This window comes from Cucurbita maxima, unplaced genomic scaffold (genome assembly GCF_002738345.1).
Source record: "Cucurbita maxima cultivar Rimu unplaced genomic scaffold, Cmax_1.0 Cma_Scf00009, whole genome shotgun sequence".
Lineage (NCBI taxonomy): Eukaryota > Viridiplantae > Streptophyta > Magnoliopsida > Cucurbitales > Cucurbitaceae > Cucurbita > Cucurbita maxima.
This window is the reverse complement of record NW_019272025.1, coordinates 5,932,117-5,958,614: the sequence shown is the minus strand read 5'-3', so window position 1 is coordinate 5,958,614 and position 26,498 is coordinate 5,932,117. Positions and strand designations below refer to the sequence as shown.

Below are 26,498 nucleotides of genomic sequence, written 5' to 3'. Positions count from 1 at the left end.
GGCTGCTTCATTTCCATCGAGCGCGGACTACTGAAAATCTGCGATAATCAACGACGGCTGCTCACGCAGGCAAGACGAACCACAAACCGTCTTTACATCCTGGAGTTAGAGATAGACCAACCCGTTAGCCTCTCGGCCAAGACCGAAGAGGTATCTTGGAGGTGGCACGCAAGGTACGGACACTTAAACTTTCCTGCCCTAGAAAAGTTACAGAAGAAGGAGTTGGTGCACGGCTTGCCAGAAATCAAAGGCGTGAACAAGCTGTGCGACGGGTGCCTCATCGGCAAACAGAGGCGCACACCCTTTCCGTCTCGAACAGCCTACCGAGCCGATGAGCCATTGGAGCTTGTACACGGCGATACTTGCGGGCCCATCAAGCCGGCGACCCCAGGCGGTAAGAGTCTCTTTCTCCTGTTAGTCGATGACAAAAGCCGCTTCATGTGGCTGACTTTGCTGCAAGCGAAAAGTGAGGCGGCAGAGGCGGTTAAGCGCATTAAAGCGCGAGCGGAGGCCGAATGTGAGAAGAAGATGCGAGTGCTGCGCACAGACCGTGGCGGAGAATTCACCTCGGCAAGTTTCAGTAAGTACTGCGATGAGGTCGGCATACAACGGCACCTAACGGCGCCCTACTCCCCCCAACAGAACGGAGTGGTAGAGCGCCGAAATCAGACCATTGTCGGGACAGCGAGGTCATTGTTGGTGACGGCCGGGATGCCTGGGAGATTCTGGGGAGAGGCAGTAATGACGGCTGTCTATCTCCTCAATCGGTCACCAACCCGAAGCCTCGACGGGAAGACGCCATATGAAGCCTGGTACAACAAAAAACCAACAGTACATCATTTTCGCGTGTTCGGCTGCGTCGCATACATGAAGGTAACACGTCCCCATCTCGCCAAGCTCGATCCCAGGGGGCTGAAGGTCGTCTTCATCGGCTACGAACCCGGGAGCAAGGCGTACAGACTCTATGATCCTGTGGGGGGGCGAGCTCACGTGTCTCGCGACGTCGTCTTCGACGAAAGCACCTTCTGGCAGTGGAATGACGTGATCGAGGCAGACCGTAATCCAAATCAATTCACGGTGGAGTACCTCGTCACTGAGCCTGAAGAAGGAGGAGCCCAGCATCAGGAGACGTCACCGCCGCCAGCAGGTGCACCACCTGAACCAGTGGAATTCGCAACACCACGGACTGCGGATTCGACGCTGGATGCCGATCACGATACTGATCTGGAGGCTAGGTACCGGAGGATGGATGACCTAGTGGGAGGAGGTGAACCACCTGGACTAGCAGCGCGCGAGCTCGAGGAAGTGGCCGAACTACATGCCGTCAGTGCAGATGAACCAAACACCTTCGCCGAAGCAGAAAAGAACCCGTGCTGGCGGAAGGCAATGCAGGAGGAGATGACATCCATCACTGAGAACCAGACGTGGAGTCTGGAGGATATGCCACCGGGACACCGAGCCATAGGGCTCAAATGGGTCTTCAAACTGAAGCGCAACGAAAAAGGAGAAGTTGTGAAGCACAAGGCTCGTCTGGTGGCGAAGGGCTACGTCCAGAAGCAAGGAGTGGATTTCGAAGAGGTATTTGCGCCAGTAGCAAGGTTAGAATCCGTTCGTTTCCTGCTGGCAATTGCAGCACATCACTCTTGGGAGGTTCACCATATGGACGTAAAGTCTGCTTTCCTTAACGGAGAGTTGAAGGAGACCGTCTATGTTCGACAACCACCTGGCTTCCTGGATAACGACAACCCTAATAAGGTACTGCGCCTGCACAAAGCACTCTACGGGCTTCGACAAGCCCCACGAGCCTGGAACGCGAAGCTCGACAGTACCCTACTGTCACTGAATTTCAAACGTTGTGCCTCTGAGCATGGCATGTACACGTACGGCCACGGCAAAAAGCGACTGATCGTGGGAGTGTACGTCGACGACCTCATAATCACTGGAGGCGACGTGGGAGTCCTCGGAAGGTTCAAGAAGGAGATGTCGAAAAACTTCGAGATGAGCGATCTCGGTGTGCTCAGCTACTACCTCGGCATCGAAGTGCAACAGAACTCTTCCGGCATCTCCATCTGCCAAAGTGCATACGCGAGAAAGCTGCTGGACACAACTGGGCTTGTGGACAGTAATCCTACCAGGACGCCAATGGAGGCCCGACTTCAACTAAGGAAGGCCGGCACTACGACGACAGTCGACTCCACCAATTACCGCAGCATTGTCGGGAGTCTGCGCTATCTGGTAAACTCTCGTCCTGATCTTGCTTATTCTGTTGGATATGTGAGTAGGTTTATGGAAGCACCTAGGGAGGAGCATCTAGTGGCTGTCAAGCGCATCCTGCGCTATGTAGCCGGAACCAGAGACTGGGGCGTAAGATACTGCGCTGGGAGCGAAAAGGAGAAACTCAAACTGGTCGGCTACAGCGATAGTGACATGGCCGGTGACGTTGATGATCGTAAGAGCACCAGCGGAATGATCTACTTTCTCTCAGGCGGCGCGATCTGCTGGCAATCAACAAAACAGAAGGTAGTTGCTTTGTCTTCCTGCGAAGCAGAATACATCGCCGCTTCGATGGCAGCAACTCAAGGGATCTGGCTTGCACGACTAATGGAAGAAATCATCGGGAGAGAAAGCGATCCACCAATGCTATACATAGACAACAAAGCTACGATCTCCCTGATCAAAAATCCAGTTTTGCACGACCGGAGCAAGCACATAGAAATCAGATTCCACTACATTCGAGAATGTGCAGATCGAGGGCTCATCAAAATTGATTTCATCCGAACAGAGGAACAACTTGGAGACATTTTCACCAAATCCCTGGCGCGGGTGAAATTTGAAGAACTACGCTCAAAGATCGGAGTTCAAATAATAAGGTACAGCTTTTAGGAGGAGATTGTTAAATAAAAGCTCTGCCTTATTTAGTTAGGTTTGTAAAAAAACATATGAGTTCACGCGAATGGAGGAGCGTGATTCTAGGGGCCATTGTTTTGGCAGAGTGGCGGAGTCTTCGTCCACTTATTCTATTTGTGTATATTTGGTTTTTCTATTTTTGTAATTAGATTTATTATTTAAACCATTCAACGGATGTAAAATAAATATATCGAGTCTTCAGCATTACCAGCGAATCTCTCTCTCTCTCTCCTTTTACTTCCGCTAATTTTTCCTTCGAAGAAACCTTCGGCCAATTTTTTTTCGTCGACATCCGATTTGCCAGAGTCAACAAGCCGTAGCTCTTCAATTTGAGTTCCCAAAAGGGTCTTTGCTTTCGCACTCTACTTACACTGCTCTCTCTTAAGTATGAGAATCGTTGAAGAACTGGATTGAGTCTTCCATTTCTCTTTCTGTTTCTCTCTTTTCTGAGATTCCGAGTGGTTGCGTCCTGAATCTACGGCTTTGGATTTCCAGAATTTTCCCTCCAAGTGAGTTCTTCTCTTCGTCTGACTTGACTTTGCAAGATTTTGGTTCCTTTTTCTTCTCTTTCTCGTGTATCTGATGTTACTCCAGGGTTTTCTCAATCCAGTTCTTTCTCTTCCCTTTTTTGGGTTCTGTTTATTCTTGTTGCATGAAAGCGCGCCGGTTTGAGTTTCTGGATTCATGCGACTAGGATTTCGGATTTTGGATCACTAGAGTGAAAAATTTCAACAGGTGGTGTTCCTATGTTTAGGGAAGGGAGTGGAATTGGGATCTTGATAAGATATTTAGAAGTCGTAAGTTTGGGGATTTTTTTTCTTATTTTTTAGGATTGAACTCGCGCCGTCGTATTCAGTTTTGCTCCTCCATCTGTCCCATCTTTTGGCATTGGGTTCTGTTCGTTGTCTGCATGTGGGGATTATGGTTCGTACAGTCCTTATTGGCGGAATTTTGGTTGGAATATCGGTCGGCCAAATATCGAAGTGAACGTTTTCTATAGAACGCTATTAGTTACCCTTGCCCTTGCGTGTGGATCATTAATAAGCTGAACTGAAATGCTAAAGAGAACTTATTTAGTACAAGATATTAACTATGATTTGATATTTGGGTGGAGCGTTTTAGGATGATTCATCAATATAAGCCTGCCACTTTTTCCCCTCTCGTTGTCATTTCTGAGTTGTGGTTGGAAGAGTGATAGAAAAAGGTCGCCTATGATAATTTATAGTCTAGCAGGGAAATAAATCGAGCACCAAAATAGGATACGACGGTGGAAATAGATAACTGAAGTTGTTTTGAAACTTGTATGGAAATAAATAGAGCTCCGCTCAACATTACGGGAATTGGTTTATGATTTGAATTATAGATCGTGGATGATCTTGGCTTTCCGTTGAGTTTGTTGGATACGCTGCACTTCTGTCTCTTCAAAATTGAAAATCTACGAGTTCCAAGTTGTGTCCGAAATTATGCAATTGCAAAATAAGAACTTTTTTGGTTTCTGTCTCTGTTATCATAGAACTCAATTGATGATAAGTAAACAACTTAGCTTGGAAGATCTGAAGGAATTAATTAAAGGTGTAGAGCATTTTACTTCCAATTTGGTGATAAGCCTAGTCAAGCGGAAAAATGAGCAGTGCTCTGCACAAGGATTGGATATAGTTGAAGTATGCTCTGGGAAAGAGTTATGTAATCATAATTGGAAGGAAATAAAAAACGTAGTTGTTCGATAAGGATGACACTTGCTTGTTCTTGAGGTTAAGCTTTTCTTTGTGATTATCTCCTAGCCTTTCCCTCTATTTTCTCTCAGCTTCCTGACTATTAAACCGCCCTCCAATTTGACAGAAAACCATTGCCTCCCTCATCTCAGACCATTTAATTTAAAACTGTAAGCAAAACTGCTTCAGTTGGCTGGTGAATATTTTTCTTTTTAATTTCCTTCTCTCACACGTGTTATTTTAAACCGAAGGAATCAAACAATTTCCCCTTATCTTGAGAAAAGAATAATGAGCATGGACGATTTCTAAGGTTTTCAAAATGAACGATGCTTCGTGGTTCCTCTTTTCCTTTTGATGTCTTCTTTCCAGTGCTTTTATCTTAGGGTGACGGCTTGTTCTCTGTTTATCCAACATTTATTTTGCATGGCCTATGTATTCTAGTTGACTCCATCCTTTTATCTTATCTAACATATATACTTGCGAAGAAGATATGCAGTCAAAGCCTAGAAGTGTGAATCAACTAGAATCTGAACCACCAAATATGCAGCAGACTAGTAGTTATTCTGAACCTTGGTGGCGTAGTATTGGATACAATCATATATCCTCGCCAGCAGCAGGAGGAAATTTGTCCAATTCAACATCACTGGAATGTCCTAATGGTGCCTCAGAATCTAATGACGGACCGTCAATGTCAAATGATGATTTGAATGAAGATGATGATGATGACACCACAAAAGATTCACATGGTATGGGCCTCTAACTTACCTGCTTACTAAATCATGTTATTGTTCAAAGTAAGGCACTTATTGTTTTTAGCCTCCTTCGTTATGAGCTGGAATTAGTGCACATGATGTTGAAAACTGAGGACAATATAACCTTATTGGATTGTTAACGAACATGTTATTATCAATTCAGCTGTAAGTTATGGGCAAGTACAGAACAACTGTCAGCATGCTGTTTCTGCTGCACCTACAGTGCATGGTGGATGTATCACACAACCTCCTCAGCTTGAACTTGTAGGCCACTCTATTGTGAGTTCATTTGCTAGTCTGGTTTTTTCTACTTTATAGATGTCCTTCTGACTCTCAGTGTCCAGTTTTTTAATATTGAACAACATTGGTTTCTTGAAACATCATATTTAAGATGCTTTTAAATTATGTGGGATTACTAGTTTATGTTGATCTTTTTCAGGCATGTGCATCAAACCTATATCAGGATCCTTATTATGCTGGAGTGATGGCTGCCTATGGGCATCAACCGGTATGTGGGTTAAGAAAATAAAAGATCAGATGATGATATGTACACATATATATGTATATCTTACTGGTAATTTTTGAACCATGTTCACAATTTTTGTAATTATATTTTAGCCCTGGGTAAACTTGATGGTACTATATCTTTTGCTTCACTTTTTTTTTTTTTTTTCTTTTGCTTTACCTTTTCAATTATTCAGGAACTTCATTGTTATTCCTTGTCCATATTTTCACTTTCTCAAACTATCTCAGGTACAATAGCATGTGAGTATCTAATGAACTAACTGAAAATTTCCAGTTTCTTGGAAGAGGTTGTCGTATGATTATTATAGTATCTTGGCCTGGAATTATTTATTTCTTTTTTCTTGGCCACAATGACAAGGTCATACGTCAAGGATGTTTGAGATCATTGTGGATGTAAACATTTTTTTGGGATACGAAAAATTGAAATTTGCCTCTGACAAGTCCTTATGGTAGGGTTATCCTCCTTTTCTTGGGATGCCGCATGCTAGAATGGCTTTACCTCTTGAGGTGACACAGGAACCTGTTTTTGTGAATGCCAAACAATATCAAGGGATCCTAAGGCGAAGACAAGCACGTGCTAAAGCAGAGGTTGAGAACAAACTGATAAAAATTAGAAAGGTACAACTGCTATTCAAATAATCGTGTTTCATGTACTACAGCTTGTCTATTATACATGTTTAAGTAGCTGGGAATCTAACAACGCCTTTTTAATTGTGTTTTACTCTTATTGAAGTTCATTCTTTCCTATGCTGTAAATTTGATTTGGTACTTGCAAAATTCTTTACCGAGTACTTTTTCATCTGTTTAATGACCATAAACATAACATGTGAGTGAAGGGCAACTAAAAAATTATTTAGCTGTGCTGGACAGTGCAGTGGATGTACTCACATTGGCTTTTTAAAATAGGTATAAGGTTAGTACCATCACCCATATGAATTACCAGGTCGTATCAAGACCTTACAAGACTGATAAAAAGATTTGAAGGAAAGATGTAATGTTGCATTGTGATTATTGTTTTGCAAGACCAGAGCATGTCAACTGAAGGTAAAGGTATAATAAACTTTCTCCATTTAAATCACAACTGATTCAGGGATCAAGACATTTAAGTTTTTAATTTGACTTCTGAGCCTTCATTTACATTTCACTTTGGGTGTTGGGGTGACCAGGGATGGTGGACTCACTAATTCAAGTTGAGTTATACTGAGTCAAAGCTGGTCGTTCATGATTTCTTGTTGCTGTATAGCTTATAATAGATAATTCATTGTTCTTTGAGACAAATATGGCTTGGCTGACTCAGACTCATTTCTGAATATTGTTCTATATGTGTGTGCGCTCGCATGAGCCATGGTCAGATTAGAAACATCAGATGTGATTGAGAGTTGGACAGGTCATTTGGCTGGTTGGTGGTTCTGTATGATCGAAGAGTGATGATTGTTCACTCTCCATTTTATTCTTCTTCTTTCCCGTTTGAACAATTCTTTTAGTATAGCCTATATGCAGGTTTGTATGTTTCTGAAGTTCCTCCAATATTTAGCTTGTATTTTATGCTACACAGCCCTATCTTCATGAATCTCGTCACCAGCATGCCATGAGACGGGCAAGGGGTAGTGGAGGACGATTTGCCAAGAAAAATGAAGTTAATTCTTCGAGTTCTACTGTGAAGAACAAGGACTCCGGTTCTGGTCAAGCTTTCTCGTCGCACTCTGCTGGTTCATCGGGTTCTGAAGCTGCGCCTTGTGCCTTGGCGGAAACCTGGAATTCTTCCAATGGCCAACAAGAAGCGAGGACGCAGTTGCATGAGGCGTATGAAGCTCGAAGTTATGTGAATGGCAGTGGACAATTTCATAATTACAGTAGCTTCCAAGCTTCCTCGTATGCTTTACGGTCTGGTGAGAGAGGTGATGATGGAGACTGTTCGGGACAGCAACGAGGAAGCATCTCAGAAAATCAGGCAGCACAGAGGCGTCTTGCCATCAAGTGAACCTCCTGGTTGCGAAAATATGGGGGTCCCCTAGGCTATCTACGGGCTACATTCCCTGGCAGTTTTCTGCCAGGCGGCAAATCATTCTTGGCTTTGTTCTGGTGCTTGTTGCTTGATCGTATAGGAGATGGGATGATATAAGTTGGCCATTTGGGCCCTTATTCTGGTTAAGTCCTTGGCTGCTTTATTCCAACCTCTCCCATTTTTAACTTGTGTATAGAACAGACTCCATAGATTTCAAACAGTTTTCCTTTTTAATTTACAAACACCTTGCTAGATCGAATGCTTAACTGTTATGTACTTGTGTGTGTGTCGAAGGATTGAACTTTGATCCACGATTTGGTTGCAAATTTATGTCCCAAGTTTTCCCGGTTTCAAATATGTTTCTTTGCTATTATATGAATCCGGATTTCAGCACCCACTGGGAATACTGGAAAATGATCTAAACCTGTGGTAGCTTATTCAAGGTGAGCTGTCGTTTGAACCAAATGAAATTACTTGGACACCACTTTAGTTGATCTTGGGTCGGTTCCCCGTTTCAACCAATAAAAATGCTTATTTGATTGCAGGTTCCAGGTTCCACTATGCTTGATTTGTGTTGTGAAGGGTTCCTTCTGGAAATGAATGGATACTGATTTCATTTTGGAACTGTGAATGAAATATATTAAATTCAAGCTGTCTTACCAACAATTATTTGATCAAACGCACTTTTGCTGATATTTTGGTGATAGAGATTTGTTTCTAAAATGCCTTATAATACACAGTCATTTTTCAAATTAATAAAAGTACAAACTTCGAATAATATTTATTATTTGGCTACTTTTATTCTAGAATTCGAATAGATAGATGCATTGAATGTAAAGTTAACCGGATAAAGAAGTCACATTTTCCTACTCAGCTTGAATTGAAATGATATTTTTATTTGGCAACATAAAAACTATCATTAGGCGACAGGGACAGTGATGATTGAATTCCTCGAATGAAATGATACTTTCTTTTTAATTTATTTCTTTTTCTAATGGTATTGGATAATGAGTCATTTATATGACTTAGACCCACCAACAAATATTATTTTGCTGAAATGCAATGATTATTGTAATAATCTCTTGAATTCAGTTGGGAATAGAGAAATGGCCTCGTGGATTGAAAAGGAGGGAAGAGGTGGGGGAGGAAGGTCTCGTTTGCCTTCCGTCTTGGTGGAATCCAAGAGTGGAAGAAGAAGAAGAAGAAGAAGAAGAAGAATTTCTTGGAGGAGAAAGAGAGACTCTGAAACTCAATCTATCAATGCCGCCTTCCCGTTCTTGAGATACATCTTTCTCCTTCAGATTTCAGATTCAAAGCCCTCCAATTCTCCCCTCGCCTCAACTTCTCCGGTTATTCTTCTCAATGTCGTTGTGATTCCTCTTTTTCAACTGAAAATTTCAGGTGGGGGTTTTCTTTAATAGCATTTTAATCTCTCAATGGGAAATACAATGTCTAGGCCATGTGGGATTGTCATGAAAATGAATAGATATCTCTCTCGGTTTACTTTTCATTGTTTAGAATGCCCTGGATTAGGTGCCTGTTCTGTTCTCTGAGAAATTGTGATATCTTGTGCAAGTTTTCGATTATCTATCTATCTCAGATTCTCAGCTTGGTCCGTATTGTTTGTAAATAAAGCTTTGGATCTTGGCTTGTATTTTGGTGTTGTTTATGAATCTCTACTTTTATTTATGTTTTTGACCCTTAATATATTTGCTTGATGGGTCTTGAAATGTCTCAAAAGGTCGGAGCATTTTGACATTTCTGGATCTTGCCCATGGGTAATTGCTGTGCTACTCCTGTTTCTCCTTCGGCTAAGCCTAAAGGTAAGCACAAGAAGAAGTCCTTTCCATTTTCTTGTAAGGGTAGTAGGAGCAATGTGGTTGGTGCTGATAACAAGCTTCAGGTGTTGAAAGCTCCAACTGGTCATGACATTTCGGCTCATTATGATCTTGGCCGTGAGCTTGGTAGAGGTGAATTTGGTGTAACATATTTATGCACAGATACTAATACAGGTGAAAGTTTTGCCTGTAAATCTATATCAAAGAAGAAACTTAGGACTGCTGTTGATATTGAGGATGTGCGAAGAGAGGTTCAAATAATGAAGCATCTCCCCAAGCATCCGAATATTGTTACGCTGAAGGATACTTATGAGGATGATGAGGCAGTTCACATTGTGATGGAACTGTGCGAGGGTGGGGAGTTGTTTGACCGAATCGTTGCGAGGGGGCATTACACAGAGCGTGCAGCGGCTGCTGTTATGCGGACAATCGTTGAAATTGTTGAGGTGAAAAGAAAATGCTGGTTAACTTTTAAACATGGCAGAGTTTTATTTTCTTGTAAGTTTAGTTTAGTTGGAATATGTCGTAAGCTGGCATTTGTACGTCTATTGTTGTAACAGTTCAAGTCAACCACTAGCAGATATTGACCTCTTTGGATTTCTCTTTCGAGTTTCCCCTCGAGGTTTTTAAAACGCGTCTGCTAGTGAGAGGTTTCCACACCCTTATAAAGAATGTTTCGTTCTTCTTCCCAATTGATGTGGAATCTCACAATCCACTCCCTCCCCCTTCAGGGCCCAGTGTTCTCACTGGCACTCGTTACCTTCCCCAATCAATGTAGGACCCCTCAATCCACTCCCCTTCGGGACCCAGCGTTCTTGCTGGCACAACGCCCTGTGTCTGGCTTTGATACCATTTGTAACAGCTCAAGCCCACCACTAACGGATATTGTCTTTTTTGGGCTTTTCCCTTCGAGCTTCCCCTTAAAGTTTTTAAAATATGTCTCATAGGGAGAAGTTTCCACACTCTTATAAAAAAAGCTTCATTCTCCTCCCCAACCGATCTGGGATCTCACAATTGTATTTGTCATATGACTTTATGACATTTTTATTCTTGAGAAGTAATCTTGCTTATTTACATGTACTTCATGTTACAGGCTTGTCATAAACATGGAGTGATGCATCGTGATCTCAAACCAGAAAATTTTCTTTTTGCAAATAAGAAGGAATCATCCCCATTGAAGGCAATCGATTTTGGGCTGTCTATCACTTTTAAACGAGGTATTGCGGCTTGTAGTCAATTGACATACGAGAATCATGTTATCATTTTGTTGTGCATTCTTGTTTTGTTTGTTTTGTTACACTGGCCGCACCTTTCTATTTGTACATGCCATGAAACGTACTACACATTACTGTTTCTATTGGATTAGGTGAACAATTCAATGAAATAGTAGGCAGTCCTTATTACATGGCCCCAGAGGTCCTGAAAAAGAACTATGGTCCAGAAGTTGATGTTTGGAGCGCCGGGGTTATCCTCTATATTTTACTCTGTGGCATTCCACCATTTTGGGCAGGTTTGAATTTTTGTTCTCTACACAGTTCATATGTTGTAAGAACAATGAATGCATATACACAGTTTGGTTAAGAAATAAGTTCTCATTGCTTGTGGATAGAATCTTTCACATAAGTAGCCTGTTAGTGTAGTTTTTGTAGTTCTTCTTTTAGATTTCCTCCTCATAAGCTTTCGATTTTCGTGTAGAAACTGAACAGGGTGTAGCACAGGCAATTATTCGCTCGGTTATTGATTTTAGGAGAGACCCCTGGCCAAGAGTCTCTGAAAATGCAAAGGACCTTGTAAGAAAAATGCTTGATCCCGATCCCAAGCGGCGCCTTACCGCTCAGGAAGTTCTAGGTATCATGTCCACTGATTTCACACTTATAGTTTAGAATTTGCACAGAATACCTGAAATATCACTTTGTGCAGGCCACCCTTGGTTACAAAATGCTAAGAAGGCTCCAAATGTTCCATTAGGCGAGACAGTAAAAGCAAGACTCAAGCAATTTTCTGTGATGAACAAGCTCAAGAAACGAGCTCTAAGGGTGACCATAAACGTCATTTGGGGTGTTTTATAGGATAGATTGCCTGAGTTATAAATGACATTTCATTTGATTATTGTCCTTAGGTGATCGCTGAGCATTTGTCAGTGGAGGAAGTAGCTGGCATAAAGGATGCATTTGAGATGATGGACGTTGAGAAGAGGGGAAAGATAAATCTGGAGGAGCTGAGAAGTGGATTGCAAAAGCTCGGACAACAGATTCCAGAAGCAGATCTTCAGATACTTATGGAAGCAGTATGTACAATTCTCTGTTATGTATTGTTTTCGTATCCTTGAACGTGTGTGCCTTGAATTTGCTATCATCCTTCTTTCTTGGACTTGTTTAGATTTTTTTTTTTTTTTCCCCGACACACGTAGGTAGATATAGGGGCCGATGTTCTCTAAAAAGAAAACTATGAGATCCCACATCGGTTGGGGAGGAGAACAAAACATTTTTTATAAGGGTGTGAGAACATCAGCATACGCGTTTTACAGAGGACAATATCTGCTAGCGGTGGACTTAGGCTGATACAAATGGTATCAAAACCAGACACCGGGCGATGTGCCAGGAGGAGGCTGAGCCACAAAGGGGTTGGACACAAGGCGGTGTGCCAGCAAGGATGCTGGACCAGAAGGGAGTGGATTGAGGGGTCCTACATCGATTGGAGAAGGGAATGAGTGCCAGCGAGGTCGCTAGGCTCCGAAGGGAGGTGATTGGGAGGTCCCACATCGATTGGAAAAGGGAATGAGTGCCAGCTAGGACGCTGGCTCTCGAAGGGGTTGGATTGTGGGGTCCCACTTCGATTGGAGAAGGGAATGAGTGCTAGCAAGGACGCTGGGCCCCGAAAGGGGTGGATTGTGAGATTCCACATCGGTTGAGGAGGAGAACGAAACATTTTTTTTATAAAGGTGTGCAAACATCTCCCTAGCATACGTATTTTTAAAACCTCGAGGGGAAAGTCCAAAGAGGACAATTTCTACCGGCGGTGGGCTTGGGCTGTTACAAAAATAAAAACGAAAACGAAGCATGAATGGTCAGATGCTTGAATTCATGGTGTCTCTGTGATTCAAAGGCAGTCTATTCTATCTTGTGAAGTAGTAATGAAACCTTTAGACACAATTACTGACTCAACTTTTTCTTTCTACAGGCTGGTGTTCATGATGATGGAACTCTCAACTACGGAGAGTTTGTTGCACTTTCAATCCACCTCAGAAGGATGGCAAATGACGAGCACCTACATAAAGCTTTTGCATTCTTTGATCAAAATCAGAGTGGTTTCATCGAGATTGAAGAGCTTCGAGCTGTGCTAAATGATGAAGAAACAAACAGTGAGGATGTCATCAGTGCCATTATGCACGATGTCGACACGGATAAGGTCAGTACCTCATGTCCAGTTCTTAGTAACATACACAAACTTGATACTCCTCGAAATGCTTCATAGCTCTAGTTCCTGCTTGCCAAACGCCTGAAAGTAGTTCAGCTCCTCCATAGATGTTGATATAGATGCACCCTTTGTATACTGCTTTTGTAGGACGGATGCATAAGCTACGAGGAGTTTGCGGGAATGATGAAGGCGGGAACCGATTGGAGAAAAGCATCGAGGCAATATTCACGGGAAAGATTCAACAACCTGAGCTTGAAGTTGTTCAGAGAAGGGTCATTTAATCTTACTAATTAAGGTATAGATAAACCGTCTGAAAGATGAAATGATTCAACCGATATCTGAAGAATGCAAATATTTGGTATATATATAAAAACACTTATGTTGGGTTTTGTGCCATTCGTTTATGATATAAGACTCTATAATTATTAATATTATTATCATTTTAAGTCTATTCCAAGTCAAACACCATTGACTCTGGATCAAGCTCCAGAGTGTGTATGCAAAGGGAGAGCACTTTCTGGGATCTTCTTGCCAACCTCCATTAATGGTCTCTTTATTAAATGCATATTCTTGAACAGAGTGAGATATAAAGTTCCTTATTTTCGTCTGGATTGAGATGATGATAAAGTTTAGTCATTTGGGTTCTTAGATCCGTTTTGAAGTCCGTCCACTAAACAGCCAACCAATATTATACCATAGGAAGAATGAGATGACCACATTACAACGGGTTGGTTTCGACAACTTGAATGTTGTGTTTTGTTGAGATATGCTGACTATTTCGACCCCAAGTTATGATGGTATAAAAGTTTTGATTTGTTTAAAAGTGTGATAAGAAAGAAAGGAGTTGAATGAACTTTGAGTTGAAGGAAGCAAAAACAAGAACACTGAAGGGGGATTCATGGCAATTCATAGCTTTCTTATACAGATTTTACAATAAAACTCGGAAACCAGAAACCAAATGAAATGATTTGATAGGGAAGGAAGAAAAAAAAAAAAAGACAACAGAGAAAACATCTGGAAATCATTTGCGGCATATACGGGCAGTGGGCATTGTGACACAGATGGGAGCATACTTCTGCTTGGCCTCAGCGGAGCCACGTGGGGGCTCATCCGCCATCGCCGCCTTCGCGAAGGTCGCAGCTGCCACAGTCACAGCGGCCGCCACTAACTCCCGCCGCCCTTGGCTGCTCTCCACCTTCACGTTCTTGATCTCCAAGTTGGCGTTGGAGTTGCTGTCAGTGGCAGCGGCAGAGGTGGAGGCCTTGGTGACGAAGAGGGCTCTTCGGGCGGCGGCGGCGGAGGGTTGGGTGGCGGTGAAGGGGAGGAAGGAGGCTGTGATGGACATGGAGGCCATTATCAGGGATTTGGAGAAATTGGGGTCTGAGATTGGGGAGATTAGTGGTTGTTGAGAGAGGTGGGTGAAGGAGAAAGAGGATATAGTTTATGTTTGGGAGTGTGTCCAGCTAATTCAAGCCTCCTTCTGCTCATTCTTCATTCAAACATCATCCATTTCCTTATCCTATCACATTTTCTAACCAATGCCCTCTTGCCACGTGTTCTCCTTTATCTCTTTGCCCAATTACAACTTCTCTTTACATGGTAGATTCACAACCAAGCGTTTCTACCATGTTCTACAATAACAATAATTTTTTTAGCTTTAATTTTAAATATACAAAATTAAAAACTAAAAACTTTTACAACTTTTAAAATAATAATCTCGTGTCTATTAAGGAGAGACTTGTAGCCAGTGTCCTCACTGGCACACTGCCTAATGTTTCTTTGATACCATTTGTAATAGCTCAAGATCACTGCTAACAAATATTATTTGTTTTGGCCTATTACAGTCTCACAGTTTTAAATGCGTGAGGGGTTTTCGTAAGGAATGTTTGGTTTCTCTCTCCAACTAATATCTAACTCACAAATAACAAGAGGTTGGAGAGGGAAGTGAAACATTTGTTACATGTGTCTAGAAACCTCTCCTTAGTATACGCATTTTTTGTGTATATATATATATATATATATATCTTTTTGTAATAGATTACTCTATTAGAATAGAATTGAGAGTGATAAACCCAATTATATTTTTACTTTATGTAATTTTTTGATAAATCTTAAATTTGGTTTGTATCATTAATTTATTATCATTGTTTTTTGTATAAATTTTGGAGGTGAATTCGCATGTATTTCCATGAATTACAGTTATTACAAAAATAATAATAATAATAAGATACAGTGAATTTATAAGGACAAAAATTTGAATTTTGAAAACTGAACGGGTTAAATGGAATGAGGTTGAAAGTACCCCATCAAAATAGTATTTATATTATTTAACAGTAATATTCGGAATTTTTTTAATTTATAAAAAGGTACTGTACTTGGACCGTATTCACTGTGTATCTGTGTGGTAACAGAGACTCGCTCTGCTTTCCCAATTACCGATTACTTGGAAACATTTTCAAATTTTGAAATTGGGAAATCCAAATTCAATTGGGCCTTAGATCCGCTTCTTTTGGGCCTTGGTTTGCGAGCCACTTGACTTGGGCCTTGCGCTCCACTAACCAACCACATTTCATGCAGCCACTCACTCCCTGTTGCCCTCTCATTATTTTACTTTTCAGGGACAGTTTTGTAAACATCCATTTTTATTCTATATTTTTATTTTATCCAAATATCTCACCAATTTTTAAATAATTGGAGAAATAGAAAAAGACAAATATATGAAAATTACTGGTGAAGGATAAGATTCAATTTTCCATTAATGATACATAAATAATGTGCGGTAAGTGAGATGACGTGGACAGTAAAGAAATTCAGAGAGAGAGAGAGAGAGAGAGCGTTACAGCGCGCGCGCGGTCACATCATTCGTGTGAGTTTGTTGATTTGATGCGCTCTCTACACTGCCACTCCATTATTTTTATGTTCACACCCTTTTTACATCCATCAACTATTTTTGCAATTTTTTCAAACTTTTTTCTTTTAAATATCCACAATTTTTTTTTGTAAAATATTTGTGACATTGTGATAGGTCTTAAGAAATTACGTAATAATTTTAGTTCGTTACGTATCGCAATCAACCTCAAAATTTTAAAATACGTGTAGTAGAGAGAGGTTTTCCACATTTACGATTAACGTGTTTCATTCTCCTCTCCAAAACCATGCGTGATCTCATAAACTATATACTTGTTTATACTCAAGAAGAATAATATTAAACCAATGTATTCAATCCCGGCACATAGTTTAACAAGAAACTAAACAAAGTTTTAAATAATTTCTGAAATAACAACTTGGTCCTGGGACAAGTCAAGAAATGTCCTGCCAGAGAGAGTTAAGATTTGGGTGTAAATAAATTAAGAAAGTTTATAGTATAGTTATATTTTTTTATTATGTTAAACAAGGTGTGGTACATTTTACAACGGTAAAAAATCATGAAATTGCGTGAAGAAATAGTATGTCCCTTATTAAATTAACCACTTACAATTTTATTTATAAAAATAAAATAAAAGTTGAAAGTTATTGATATTATAGGTCACGGATTTTGTTTATCAAGTAAGTTTATATGCATATAAGGGTTCCTTTTTTTTCTCTTATATCTTAATTTATTAATCTTAATAATTCTTAATCATGAGCTGAAAAAAGAATATATGGGCTTATTATATAAAAAGGAGATTGATAAAGAGAATTAAAATAGTGTAAGGACAAAGGTATGATTTAAGTATAACGAAATGAAAAAGAATCAAATCTAATAATGTGTCACACTGTCAAAAAGAATGAAAAATATTGTGATTTGTTCATTTGTCAGTGGAAGTTTAAACCCCATAAGGAAAGAATTTGAATTTAAATATAAAATAAATAAAGAGTCTATTTTTTAAGAAGAGAAGAGAAGAGAAGGGAAGAGAAGAGAGGAGAATAGTACAAAGCCCCAACCAACTATTCCCTTAAACGGCACGTACCAATAGTTTATGTTGTTTTTTTATTGGTAAATAGCCACCACCAATCATATATAATTGTATGAATTTTGGCTGACACACACACACACACACACACACACACACACACACACACACACACACACCTTGTTAACTGTGACTGCTGTTTCCCTTTCCCTAACATTTAAATATTTTTAAATGTTTTCTTTTTCTTTCCTAGTTTAAACTTTCAAATACTTATTTACTTATTCCACTTTATTCACCAAATAATTCACGCTATTCAATTTTTTAATACTGAGGTGAATCTATATTTTGAAATTTTAATTCATAAATATTTGTATCTAATTTCAATAAAAATAAAAAATAAAAAATAAAAAAACCTTGTGGCTTCTCAAGTACCTTATAGGAATGCAAAGACAACATTTAAAAGGGGCATGTTGGAACTTGGAGAACAAAAAAAAAAAAAAAGGAGGGGAATTTAAACCAAACAATTGGTTAATTGGGTTTTGTCTTTTTGAGTTTGGTCTAGTGGGATTTGACCGTTGTGCATAAAATTATTTAAATAAAACGGCAGATTATTGTTTGTTTATGTTTAAATTGAGGCAGGAGGAGTTGAGGTTTGTGCTGACTTTATTGTTTATTGGATATTGGTATTTGGTTGTGCAAACATTTTACCCAAATTCCGAATGCTTCCTTCCCCATCTCGAGCCTCCTCCATTAATGAAACATCAAGGCCTCATTCTCACTCACACTTCTCAACCTCCAAGGAAATAAATTAGGCCCATGCAAAAAAAGAAGGAAAAAAAAAAACACACACACATTACAATTCACAACAGCTTTCATTTGAAATCTCTGTACTCTTACACTTCACGAGGTTGCACGCCTTCTCTCCCAATTCGATTTACCCTCTTCACTTCTCCAGCTTTCTCTCTGTCTTTTCTTCTTCTTCTCTCTCTGGTTTTCGTTTTCAAAATCCACTGGGGAAAACCAAAGGAGCTTTTGGTTTTTAGGTCCATTTCATTACATTCCGATGTCATCATTGGCGACAGTGACTGCTACAAGAAGGCCCAAATGGCAGTACCCGCAACCGGCGCCTCCGACTCCCAGGATTCTCCACTTTCCGAGGAGGCCGAGGACGCGGCGCCGGCCGTCCAAGAGTGTACCTGCAAAACCCAGTTCCGGTTTCGATGGGAGAGGGAAGCTCGAGGCGTTGTTCGACCAGGAACGGGCGTTTTTGAAGGACGGCTTTCCGGTTGTTTTGATGGATCGTGGTGAGGGGAGGAGTGAGAGAGTGGAGGAGAGAGAGATCGTTGGCGTCGCAAGTGCAGCGGCGGAGGAGAAGTGGCGGTTTCAGGCGGAGATGTTGAGGGCGGAGTGTAACTTGTTGAGGATGGAAAGAGAGATTACCAACAAGAAATTGGAGAAGATGAAGGTTCGAATGGAGAGGACTCTGAAATCAGCTGTTCAAGCTCTTGTTTCTGTGAGTTTTCGTTTTCATTTTTCCTTCCACCTCAGTTCTTCATTTATCTTCCAACGAAATCTCAAAAGGAACACTGCTCATTCTCGCATTCGAAATTGGGCAGATCTCTAAACTAATCAACGAATTCAATCATGAATAAGAATAACAACACTTCTTACGGTTGTTGCTGATAAATTAAAATATGGGCACATACATTTTCTACAAAGCAACGAGTTGGGATTTATGATAAAGATTGGTACCGAATGCAGATTCTAAACAACCAAGTTTGATGCAGGGGAAAAACAAGGTATATGAAGGCAAGGATATGGAGATGGTATTGGAGGATGAGATCAACGATTTGGCTAAAAAACTCGAGAGGTTGCGAAGGGGCTCAAGAAACAAACAGATAGTAGTTAGGAAGTGTAGTAATTTTGACAAACGTGCGTCGTTACTACAGAGAAAGCTTGAGAAAATTGATGGGAACTCTGGTGAACTGATTGCTACAGAGACGAAGGACGCTTGTGGAGATCACGAAAGCTTCATTTCAAGTGGAAAATTCAATGTAAGAATGGTTTGAATATCCGTTTTCTGATCCTAATTGTTCGTGGTATCTAATCCACTCTTTTTATTAACTTCGAAGAATGTTCAGGTGGAGGTTTTGAGGAGAAAAATGGAAGATCTGTCGAAGGGAACTTTGTTAGAGAAAATGAGGGAGGAATGTAGGTCCATGCTTTCCATTACAGCCACCAGTTCCGTCGTCAGCTCCGCCACTAGCTCCGCCGCATCTTCGAAGATCAGAACCGAGCATCCGGATTCATCCATGCCGACACACCTACCGAATCTGGTAAATGTCTCTTCTCAGTGGTCAAGATCAACCTAATTTGAATAGAATTCAAATCACTAAAACACGGAGTATCTGTTTTTTCCTATTCAGGACTCAACATCACAAGAACGGAATCAATGCTCAGGGCATTGCAAGGCGATTATTCGAAGAATCACGGAGCAAGTTAAAGCCGAAAAAGATCAATGGTCGCAAATGCAGGAGATGTTGAATCAAGTGAGGGAAGAGATGGAAGAGTTGCAGGTTTCTCGAGAGTTCTGGAAAGATCAAGCCCTGGAATCCGAATCTCAAATCCGATCTCTTCAATCCTCTGTAAGAACAACATTTCTTCACAAACTACGCAGAATAAGAAAAGAAAACTCCATTACCGCACCAATTTCTAATCCTGATATTTTAAATTCAATTTCTGCAATCTTCAAGAAGAAGAAATACTCCAATATCCTACCAATCTCTAATCTGACGATTCTAAATCCCATTTCTGCAATCTTGCGTAAAAACATCACTTCTCAAAATACATGCACACAAGAAAAACTCCATTACCTTACCGTCTGTGATGAACTGATGATTCATAATTCGGCTTCTGGTAGGTTGAAGAATGGAAACACAAGGTGATTGCGCATGAAAGCAAAACAAAGGAGGTCGAGAGGTCGAAGAAGAAGGGGCAAGGACGACATGGACAAGCTTCGCCACCAGATGAAATGGAGAAGCATGTGCTGATCTGCCGCGTGAAGGAGAAGAATCCTAACCTCCTCCATGCACGCGATGTTCGAAGCAGGCGTAGAGAGATCTCCATTGATGAACAGCAACTGCAACAACAACAGCAACAAAAAATTCATTCGCATATCAAAGCGTTCGAGAAATCTCAACGATTACCTTTTCGAGATATCACTAACAATTACCTTCATAAGTGAATTTTAGATCCTTACTTCCAAGGAAATTTAACCTTCTTTTTAGATGCTTTTGTCTGTTTCCCGAATTTGTACATATATGTTGAGCCTTTTAAGGAAAACTATTTAGTGATAAAGTCTTGATCCATAAATGTGGGAAAATAACAAAAATATCCATTTTAGGCCCTTTTAATAAATGGCTTCTTCTTCTTCTTTTAATAAAATTTACTCAACAAATTGACGGACTATGTAATGAGCTGATTTCTATAGGATAAGACATTTGATAGTGTAACGGTTAAACTAACTAACATCAAATAATTGATTTAATGTAATATTTTTTAAAATACAAAATAAAAAGTTGGTACATCTATAAAAGTCCAAAGACACAATTTAATCCGTAATGTGTAAGTCAACAATAAAATCAGCTTAAACTCAAAAGTATAAGCCCCGAGAAACCGCGTCCGGTCTGATCCAACTCATCTCTTTCAAGGAGAGAGACAAAGCAGATACTGGGCCCGGTTGACCCATTGGGCTAACTCAGAGTATGCTTCAAAAGCTCAAATAACGGCCCATCAATGCACGAAACGGCACGCATGACCCACCGTTTTAGTCGATAACGCCTGGCCCATGGCCGACAGAAATTCTTTTCTAAAAACAATATATTTTCGATATCTAACACAATAATAATAATAAATAAACTTTTTATGTTCCAACTCCTCAGTGGAGGGAGCTTAGGCTTAGCCCTTTGCTTAAGAGAGGAGGAGCCAGCGGCGGAGAGATGGAGAGAGACAGATGCCGGAGAGGTGGAGCGGCGGCGACATTGAAAGCAGAACAGAGGATTTGGCTTGGGCTGACGTATTTAGGGCTCTATGGGTATGGGTTGTTGTGGATTCAGTGAATCATATTTATTTTTATAAATTTTGAGTCATAACAGTCGTATCATATTGTGCCTAAAAACTGGGCGACTATGATATTTTGGTGTCTAATTTGGGTACGTGGCTTCCAATTTTCCACGCATTGGGCACCCCTAAGTTAAAGGACTTTTATATGCCTTATTTTTTCTTGGAATAATAAATGCTAATATGGTTGGGTAGGTTAAATTATTGTGAACCACATTAAAATCCTCTTCTCCATCGTCACTTTAATTTGTATGATAATATAAAAGTAATTGATTGATTAAATATATTTGAATTAGTGTGAGAATGGAAAGCATCACATTCACATGTTCATTTAATATTCCAACTCACCACCCATTCCCACATGATAATCAAACTCAAACCCCGTATCGTGTCTTCTCTTCTTCTCGTTTTCCTCTTTCGTCATTAATTTGGTGTGCACACCTCCATTTGTGGCAGCATTTATAGTTCTACATAATATGTTCATTTTGCTATATTATAATCCCCCTTCTCTCTCCCTATGTTCCTCCTCCTCCCCACCCTCCATTCTTACTCTCCCACTCACCCATCCTGATTCACCGCCATGGAAATTCACCACCACGCCGGAGGAACCCATTCCCACGCCGCTGCCGACGCCCTGCGGCGGGGAGAAGAGCGAGGGACTTACCTTGTGTGGGAGGATCTCACCGTCATGCTTCCTAATTTCACCGATGGCCCCACCAAGAGGCTACTCAATGGCCTCCGTGGCTACGCCGACCCCGGCCGGATTATGGCCATCATGGGCCCTTCCGGCTCCGGCAAATCCACCCTTCTTGATACTCTTGCAGGTTCTCTCTCTCTCTCTCTCTCTCTACAGATTTATATGCATGCATTCTCTTTAGAACTAGGAATTTTTCAAAGGGGACGAACACTTTCTAGTGTTTTGAAGTTTGTTTGGATGTGACGATAAGATATTCTATCCGGGGATTGGTGAGTACCTTACCTCTCTTCCGTGTTTGTAAGTAAATGCCGATTCTTTCTTCTTTCTTCTTCTTCTTCTTCGTCTTCCAATTGTTAGTTGGGTATATTTATTGTTTCTTCAGTGATTTTAAATTTTAATGTTTTTTTTTTTTTTAATTTGATGGATTTTCTTTTGGGTAATATTTTTTTTATTAACAAAATGAATTTTGGTCCCCACCGACTAAAATTAAATGAGTTCTACACTCAACAGTCAGCATTAAATGTAATTTCTCCCCTTAGATTTTATTTCACAAAATTATACAAAAATAGCCCAATGATTTTATTTTACATATATATATTTGCCTCCACATTCATTGCCCAAATTATTTAATTCATTAATATCACTTTGAATTTTTTGTTTTTTTATTTCCCAAAATTAAACTATCAACGCTAATTCTATTAATTTTGCTATTTTCTTTCTCTGCGAGTGAAATAAAAAAATAAAAAAAAATCTTTTTAAAAATAAAATTTGATTTAGAATCTAAATGTTTAACTACAAAATATGTGATTAAAAAACATAAGAAAATTTAAAAAACAAAAATCAAGGTGGTTTTAAAATAATAGTTATTAGATACTATAATTTTTTGTTAATTATATATATAGAAGTGTGTATAGTTAGGATTAAGCGATTATAACAACATTCAAACATAAATCTTTTTTTTAGGTCAACCAAAACTCTGACATTTGATCGATTGTATATATTTAAATGAGTGAGAAGGATAACTTGATCTATAATTTTAATCAAAGTAATAGAGCTATTATTCTTAAATCAATTAACGGAATTAACTAACCTTGCCAACTTACGCAACAGGGAGACTCTCCAAGAATGTGGTAATGACTGGACATGTTTTCCTGAATGGAAAGAAGAGGAAGCTCGGAAATGGCGACGTTGTAAGTACTCTTCTCTCTTTCAGACTGTAACATTTATGTAGGAGCTGAAAATTCACTTCAACATTTGCAGGCCTATGTAACCCAAGAAGACATACTATTGGGAACTCTAACGGTGAAAGAAACCGTAAGCTACTCTGCCCAGCTGCGGCTTCCGAGTTCTATGACCAAAGATGAGCTCAACAACATCGTGGAGGCAACGATTTTGGAAATGGGTCTTCAAGACTGCGCCGATCGATTGATTGGGAATTGGCATCTTCGAGGAATTAGTGGTGGGGAAAAGAAGAGATTGAGTGTTGCGGTTGAAATCCTCACACGCCCTCGTTTGCTTTTTCTTGATGAACCCACCAGCGGCCTTGACAGTGCCTCCGCGTTCTTTGTCATTCAAACTCTTAGAAATGTTGCTCGTGATGGGCGGACTGTTGTTTCTTCAATTCACCAGCCGAGTAGTGAGGTTTTTGCGCTCTTTGATGACCTTTTTTTGCTCTCTGGAGGTGAGGCTGTTTACTTTGGGGAAGCCAAAATGGCTGTACAGGTATGGGCTTTCAGGTTGCAAACTTGCAGGTTTTCGCCTTCCAACTGTTCGATGAAATGTCTCACTTGTTATTTGGGTTGTTTATCTGTTTCGTAGTTCTTTGCTGAAGCTAATTTTCCTTGTCCAAGTAGAAGGAATCCATCTGATCACTTTCTTCGTTGTATAAATTCGGATTTCGATATCGTTACAGCCACACTCAAAGGGTCTCTAAGAATTAGAGTAAGAACAAGTTTTGAATTGTAACCAAGTTCAAAAAACTACTGGTGGATTGCGTTTATACTTCTTTTTGCAGGATATCCCAGAATCATCAGACCCTTTCATGAATTTGGCAACAGCTCAAATCAAGTCATCGCTTGTTGAAAAATATAGGAGCTCACAGTATGCAAGTAGAGTGAAGGCAAGAATTCGAGAAATCTCCACCATTGTAAGCATGATTCTGCTACTAACCCTCAAGAGAACAAGCAATTTTTGGAACAAATTTTATGAACAGTTTCATCCTTTCCAGGAGGGACTTGAAGTTGAGGATGAAAAAGGAGGCGGAGCTAGTTGGTTCAAGCAGCTTTCGACACTGACCCGTCGATCATTTGTTAATATGTGTAGGGATGTCGGATATTATTGGCTAAGGATAATTATCTACGTGATAGTCTCCTTATGCGTTGGTACCATCTACTTTGATGTTGGAACCAGTTACACCGCAATCTTAGCTCGAGGAGCCTGCGGTGGATTTATCACTGGCTTCATGACATTTATGACTATTGGGGGCTTTCCATCTTTTACTGAGGAAATGAAGGTAAGACATCTGATATTGGAAGAGGAGGTTAATCTGGGCGTTTCTTTAGTGTTCTGAAGTTTTTGTTTCATTCTTCTGCAGATGTTTTACAGAGAAAGGCTGAATGGATACTATGGAGTTACAGTGTTCATATTGTCAAACTTCCTCTCTTCTTTACCGTTCTTGGTTTCGATTTCAATTGTTTCGGGTACCATCACCTTCTACATGGTGAAATATCGGCTGGAGTTCTCCCGCTACATGTTCTTCTGCCTTAATATTTTTGGATGCATTTCTGTAATAGAGGGGTTGATGATGGTTGTGGCTTCATTGGTTCCAAACTTCCTGATGGGAATTATAACAGGCGCTGGAATCATTGTAAGACCATTTAATAAAGCTTGCTTATAAGAATCCACAGCCTTGTTTTTCATTTTCCTTTTTCCGTTCAGGGTATCATGATGATGACCTCTGGCTTCTTCCGGTTGTTGCCTGATCTTCCAAAGCCCTTTTGGCGGTATCCAATCTCATATCTCAGTTATGGCTCTTGGGCACTACAGGTATCATCATCCATGTCCAGTCTCTTAAAGCAGCTTCCATTTCATGATGATAATTGGGTGGTTTGATTCTGCAGGGTGCTTACAAAAACGACTTGATCGGGCTCGAGTTCGAGCCAATGATACCGGGAATGCCGAAGTTGAGTGGGGAGTATGTAATCACCAATATGTATGGGATTCCATTAAGCCATTCCAAGTGGTGGGACTTAACAGGTCTCATGCTCCTTGTTCTTCTATACCGAATTCTGTTCTTTGTTGTCTTGAAATTCAAAGAAAGAGCTTCACCATTTCTGCGGACAATATTTGCAAAGAAAACTCTGAAACATCTCCAGAGAAGACCTTCCTTCCGAACAATGCCTTCTATTTCCTCTAAGAGGCACCAACCTCTTCACTCACTTTCTTCTCAAGAAGGTCTCAACTCTCCTCTCAACTAGAAGCTGAAGCACCAAAAACGATGACTTGGAAAGCTTGTACCTATAACAATGTAACTTCTAAGAGGTATGTAGTTAGCTGCGGATCCTCATTTCAATGGAATTTCTTCAATATTTACTAAACTCGGTTCCTTTTTAAGTTTACCACTAGCCCATATTGTCATTTTTTAGTTTTTCCTTTTGGACTTCCCCTTAAAATTTTAAAACGTGTCTACTAGAGAGAGGGGAACGAAGTTTCTACACTCTTATAAAGAATATTTTGATCTCACAAAGCACGAATGAAATTTAGAACTCTTTAACTATTTGTCCCCTGCTATTAACTCTCACCCACTTCGCCACTTGTCAGGCGGAGAGAGACTATGCCCGATTTGCTTGATGAGAAACACACACACACACAGGCCTTGCATAGACATCTCACTTTGATGTTTTCTCCATATCTGTCACTACTTATAAGATTGTATCAACATTGAACACTTCTCTTTTTCCTGATTGATAGCAGAGGAAGTACAAAGAGAGATGGGCATGTCCCATTTAGAAGGTGGAATACTACTTGGTCGTATAGAACACTTTAGTAGTACCACAATTACACGCAGTTAGGCATATAATTAATGCATGCACACTGAATACAGCATACTTGATATACTGTAATGATATATTTAGAAAAATCACAGTTCTGATGGAATGAGATTGTACTTTTGTATTCCAAGAGAACTCAACCTACACATAGCCAATGATCAAGAAGAAGTAAATGAGATTGTGGAAATGGGTCTATGTGGATTGTTGGAAACTGGCATTTAAGAGGCATTAGTCGGGAAGAGAAGAAAAGATTAGGTATTGCTGTTGGATAAAAGAAAAAGGGACAGTGAAAGAGATAGAAATAGATAGAAGTTGCAGTGCTTTATTAATGTTTCTAACTCAAGGCTTACACGGTCACACAATTCCTGTATTTATAGTTTATACACCGGACCAGAAATAGATAAATTCAAATCTACTAACAATCTCCTAAAATCTTGGTAGTTTGAATATTTGAATTCTATCTCAACTACTTTAAATCATATATTCATTTTGAACCCTTTGATTCATCTCAACAATTGCAATGGAAATGTTCACCAGAACGATATCATACATGACTCTCTACAATGGTATGATATTGTCCATAT

At 40.1% G+C, this 26,498-nt stretch overlaps 5 protein-coding genes across 11 annotated transcripts; 4 read left to right on the top strand and 1 right to left on the bottom strand.

The window, feature by feature from the left end:
• Positions 1-3,244: 3,244 nt before the first annotated feature.
• LOC111484375 (nuclear transcription factor Y subunit A-1-like) lies at positions 3,245-8,258 on the top strand. Of its 4 annotated transcripts, none has more exons than XM_023130938.1 (6): positions 3,245-3,416; positions 5,116-5,365; positions 5,535-5,650; positions 5,811-5,879; positions 6,350-6,514; positions 7,452-8,258. In XM_023130938.1, the coding sequence occupies exons 2-6, from the start codon at positions 5,161-5,163 to the stop codon at positions 7,875-7,877; spliced, it is 981 nt and encodes a 326-aa protein (XP_022986706.1). In that variant the 5' UTR covers positions 3,245-3,416; positions 5,116-5,160; the 3' UTR covers positions 7,878-8,258. The 4 variants fall into 4 exon arrangements, with proteins under 4 accessions (XP_022986706.1, XP_022986705.1, XP_022986704.1 ...); XM_023130937.1 differs by having other exon boundaries at positions 5,108-5,365; positions 5,535-5,635; XM_023130936.1 differs by having other exon boundaries at positions 5,105-5,365.
• Positions 8,259-8,978: 720 nt separating this feature from the next.
• On the top strand, positions 8,979-13,552 carry LOC111484373 (calcium-dependent protein kinase 8-like). Its single transcript, XM_023130929.1, has 9 exons — positions 8,979-9,302; positions 9,643-10,185; positions 10,833-10,956; positions 11,106-11,249; positions 11,435-11,587; positions 11,660-11,775; positions 11,859-12,026; positions 12,920-13,147; positions 13,304-13,552. The coding sequence occupies exons 2-9, from the start codon at positions 9,676-9,678 to the stop codon at positions 13,448-13,450; spliced, it is 1,590 nt and encodes a 529-aa protein (XP_022986697.1). The 5' UTR covers positions 8,979-9,302; positions 9,643-9,675; the 3' UTR covers positions 13,451-13,552.
• A 475-nt stretch (positions 13,553-14,027) lies between these two features.
• On the bottom strand, positions 14,028-14,627 carry LOC111484352 (photosystem II 5 kDa protein, chloroplastic). Its single transcript, XM_023130899.1, has one exon. The coding sequence runs from the start codon at positions 14,508-14,510 to the stop codon at positions 14,178-14,180; it is 333 nt and encodes a 110-aa protein (XP_022986667.1). The 5' UTR covers positions 14,511-14,627; the 3' UTR covers positions 14,028-14,177.
• Positions 14,628-17,723: 3,096 nt separating this feature from the next.
• On the top strand, positions 17,724-20,379 carry LOC111484579 (calponin homology domain-containing protein DDB_G0272472). Of its 2 annotated transcripts, none has more exons than XM_023131232.1 (5): positions 17,724-18,562; positions 18,837-19,103; positions 19,191-19,385; positions 19,476-19,694; positions 19,970-20,379. In XM_023131232.1, the coding sequence occupies exons 1-5, from the start codon at positions 18,113-18,115 to the stop codon at positions 20,291-20,293; spliced, it is 1,455 nt and encodes a 484-aa protein (XP_022987000.1). In that variant the 5' UTR covers positions 17,724-18,112; the 3' UTR covers positions 20,294-20,379. The 2 variants fall into 2 exon arrangements, with proteins under 2 accessions (XP_022987000.1, XP_022986998.1); XM_023131230.1 differs by having other exon boundaries at positions 19,182-19,385.
• An 805-nt stretch (positions 20,380-21,184) lies between these two features.
• On the top strand, positions 21,185-26,145 carry LOC111484049 (ABC transporter G family member 15-like). 3 transcript variants are annotated; one of them, XR_002718445.1, is made up of 10 exons: positions 21,185-21,992; positions 22,976-23,055; positions 23,126-23,587; positions 23,684-23,806; positions 23,880-24,011; positions 24,093-24,377; positions 24,459-24,731; positions 24,803-24,910; positions 24,985-25,405; positions 25,838-26,145. XR_002718445.1 is itself a non-coding variant. In XM_023130462.1 (9 exons), exons 1-9 carry the CDS (start codon positions 21,749-21,751, stop codon positions 25,339-25,341), a joined length of 2,064 nt encoding a protein of 687 aa, XP_022986230.1. In that variant the 5' UTR covers positions 21,185-21,748; the 3' UTR covers positions 25,342-25,519. The 3 variants fall into 3 exon arrangements, 1 of the variants encoding a protein (XP_022986230.1); XR_002718446.1 differs by lacking the exon at positions 25,838-26,145 and adding an exon at positions 25,685-25,819; XM_023130462.1 differs by lacking the exon at positions 25,838-26,145 and having other exon boundaries at positions 24,985-25,519.
• The last annotated feature ends 353 nt before the right edge of the window (positions 26,146-26,498 follow it).

Bases quoted from the DNA above. Each gene is read 5' to 3' on its own strand.
- LOC111484375 (XM_023130936.1), top strand. From the start codon at position 5,110: ATGCAGTCAAAGCCTAGAAGTGTGAATCAACTAGAATCTGAACCACCA. The intron at 5,651-5,810 runs GTGAGTTCATTT...GATCTTTTTCAG, and splicing joins AACTTGTAGGCCACTCTATT to GCATGTGCATCAAACCTATA. The intron at 5,880-6,349 runs GTATGTGGGTTA...TCCTTATGGTAG, and splicing joins CTGCCTATGGGCATCAACCG to GGTTATCCTCCTTTTCTTGG.
- LOC111484352 (XM_023130899.1), bottom strand. From the start codon at position 14,510: ATGGCCTCCATGTCCATCACAGCCTCCTTCCTCCCCTTCACCGCCACC.
- LOC111484579 (XM_023131230.1), top strand. From the start codon at position 18,113: ATGTCATCATTGGCGACAGTGACTGCTACAAGAAGGCCCAAATGGCAG. The intron at 18,563-18,836 runs GTGAGTTTTCGT...AGTTTGATGCAG, and splicing joins CTGTTCAAGCTCTTGTTTCT to GGGAAAAACAAGGTATATGA. The intron at 19,386-19,475 runs GTAAATGTCTCT...TTTCCTATTCAG, and splicing joins CGACACACCTACCGAATCTG to GACTCAACATCACAAGAACG.
- LOC111484373 (XM_023130929.1), top strand. From the start codon at position 9,676: ATGGGTAATTGCTGTGCTACTCCTGTTTCTCCTTCGGCTAAGCCTAAA. The intron at 10,186-10,832 runs GTGAAAAGAAAA...TTCATGTTACAG, and splicing joins CAATCGTTGAAATTGTTGAG to GCTTGTCATAAACATGGAGT. The intron at 12,027-12,919 runs GTATGTACAATT...TTCTTTCTACAG, and splicing joins TTCAGATACTTATGGAAGCA to GCTGGTGTTCATGATGATGG.
- LOC111484049 (XM_023130462.1), top strand. From the start codon at position 21,749: ATGGAAATTCACCACCACGCCGGAGGAACCCATTCCCACGCCGCTGCC. The intron at 23,807-23,879 runs GTAAGAACAAGT...TTCTTTTTGCAG, and splicing joins AAGGGTCTCTAAGAATTAGA to GATATCCCAGAATCATCAGA. The intron at 24,378-24,458 runs GTAAGACATCTG...ATTCTTCTGCAG, and splicing joins CTTTTACTGAGGAAATGAAG to ATGTTTTACAGAGAAAGGCT.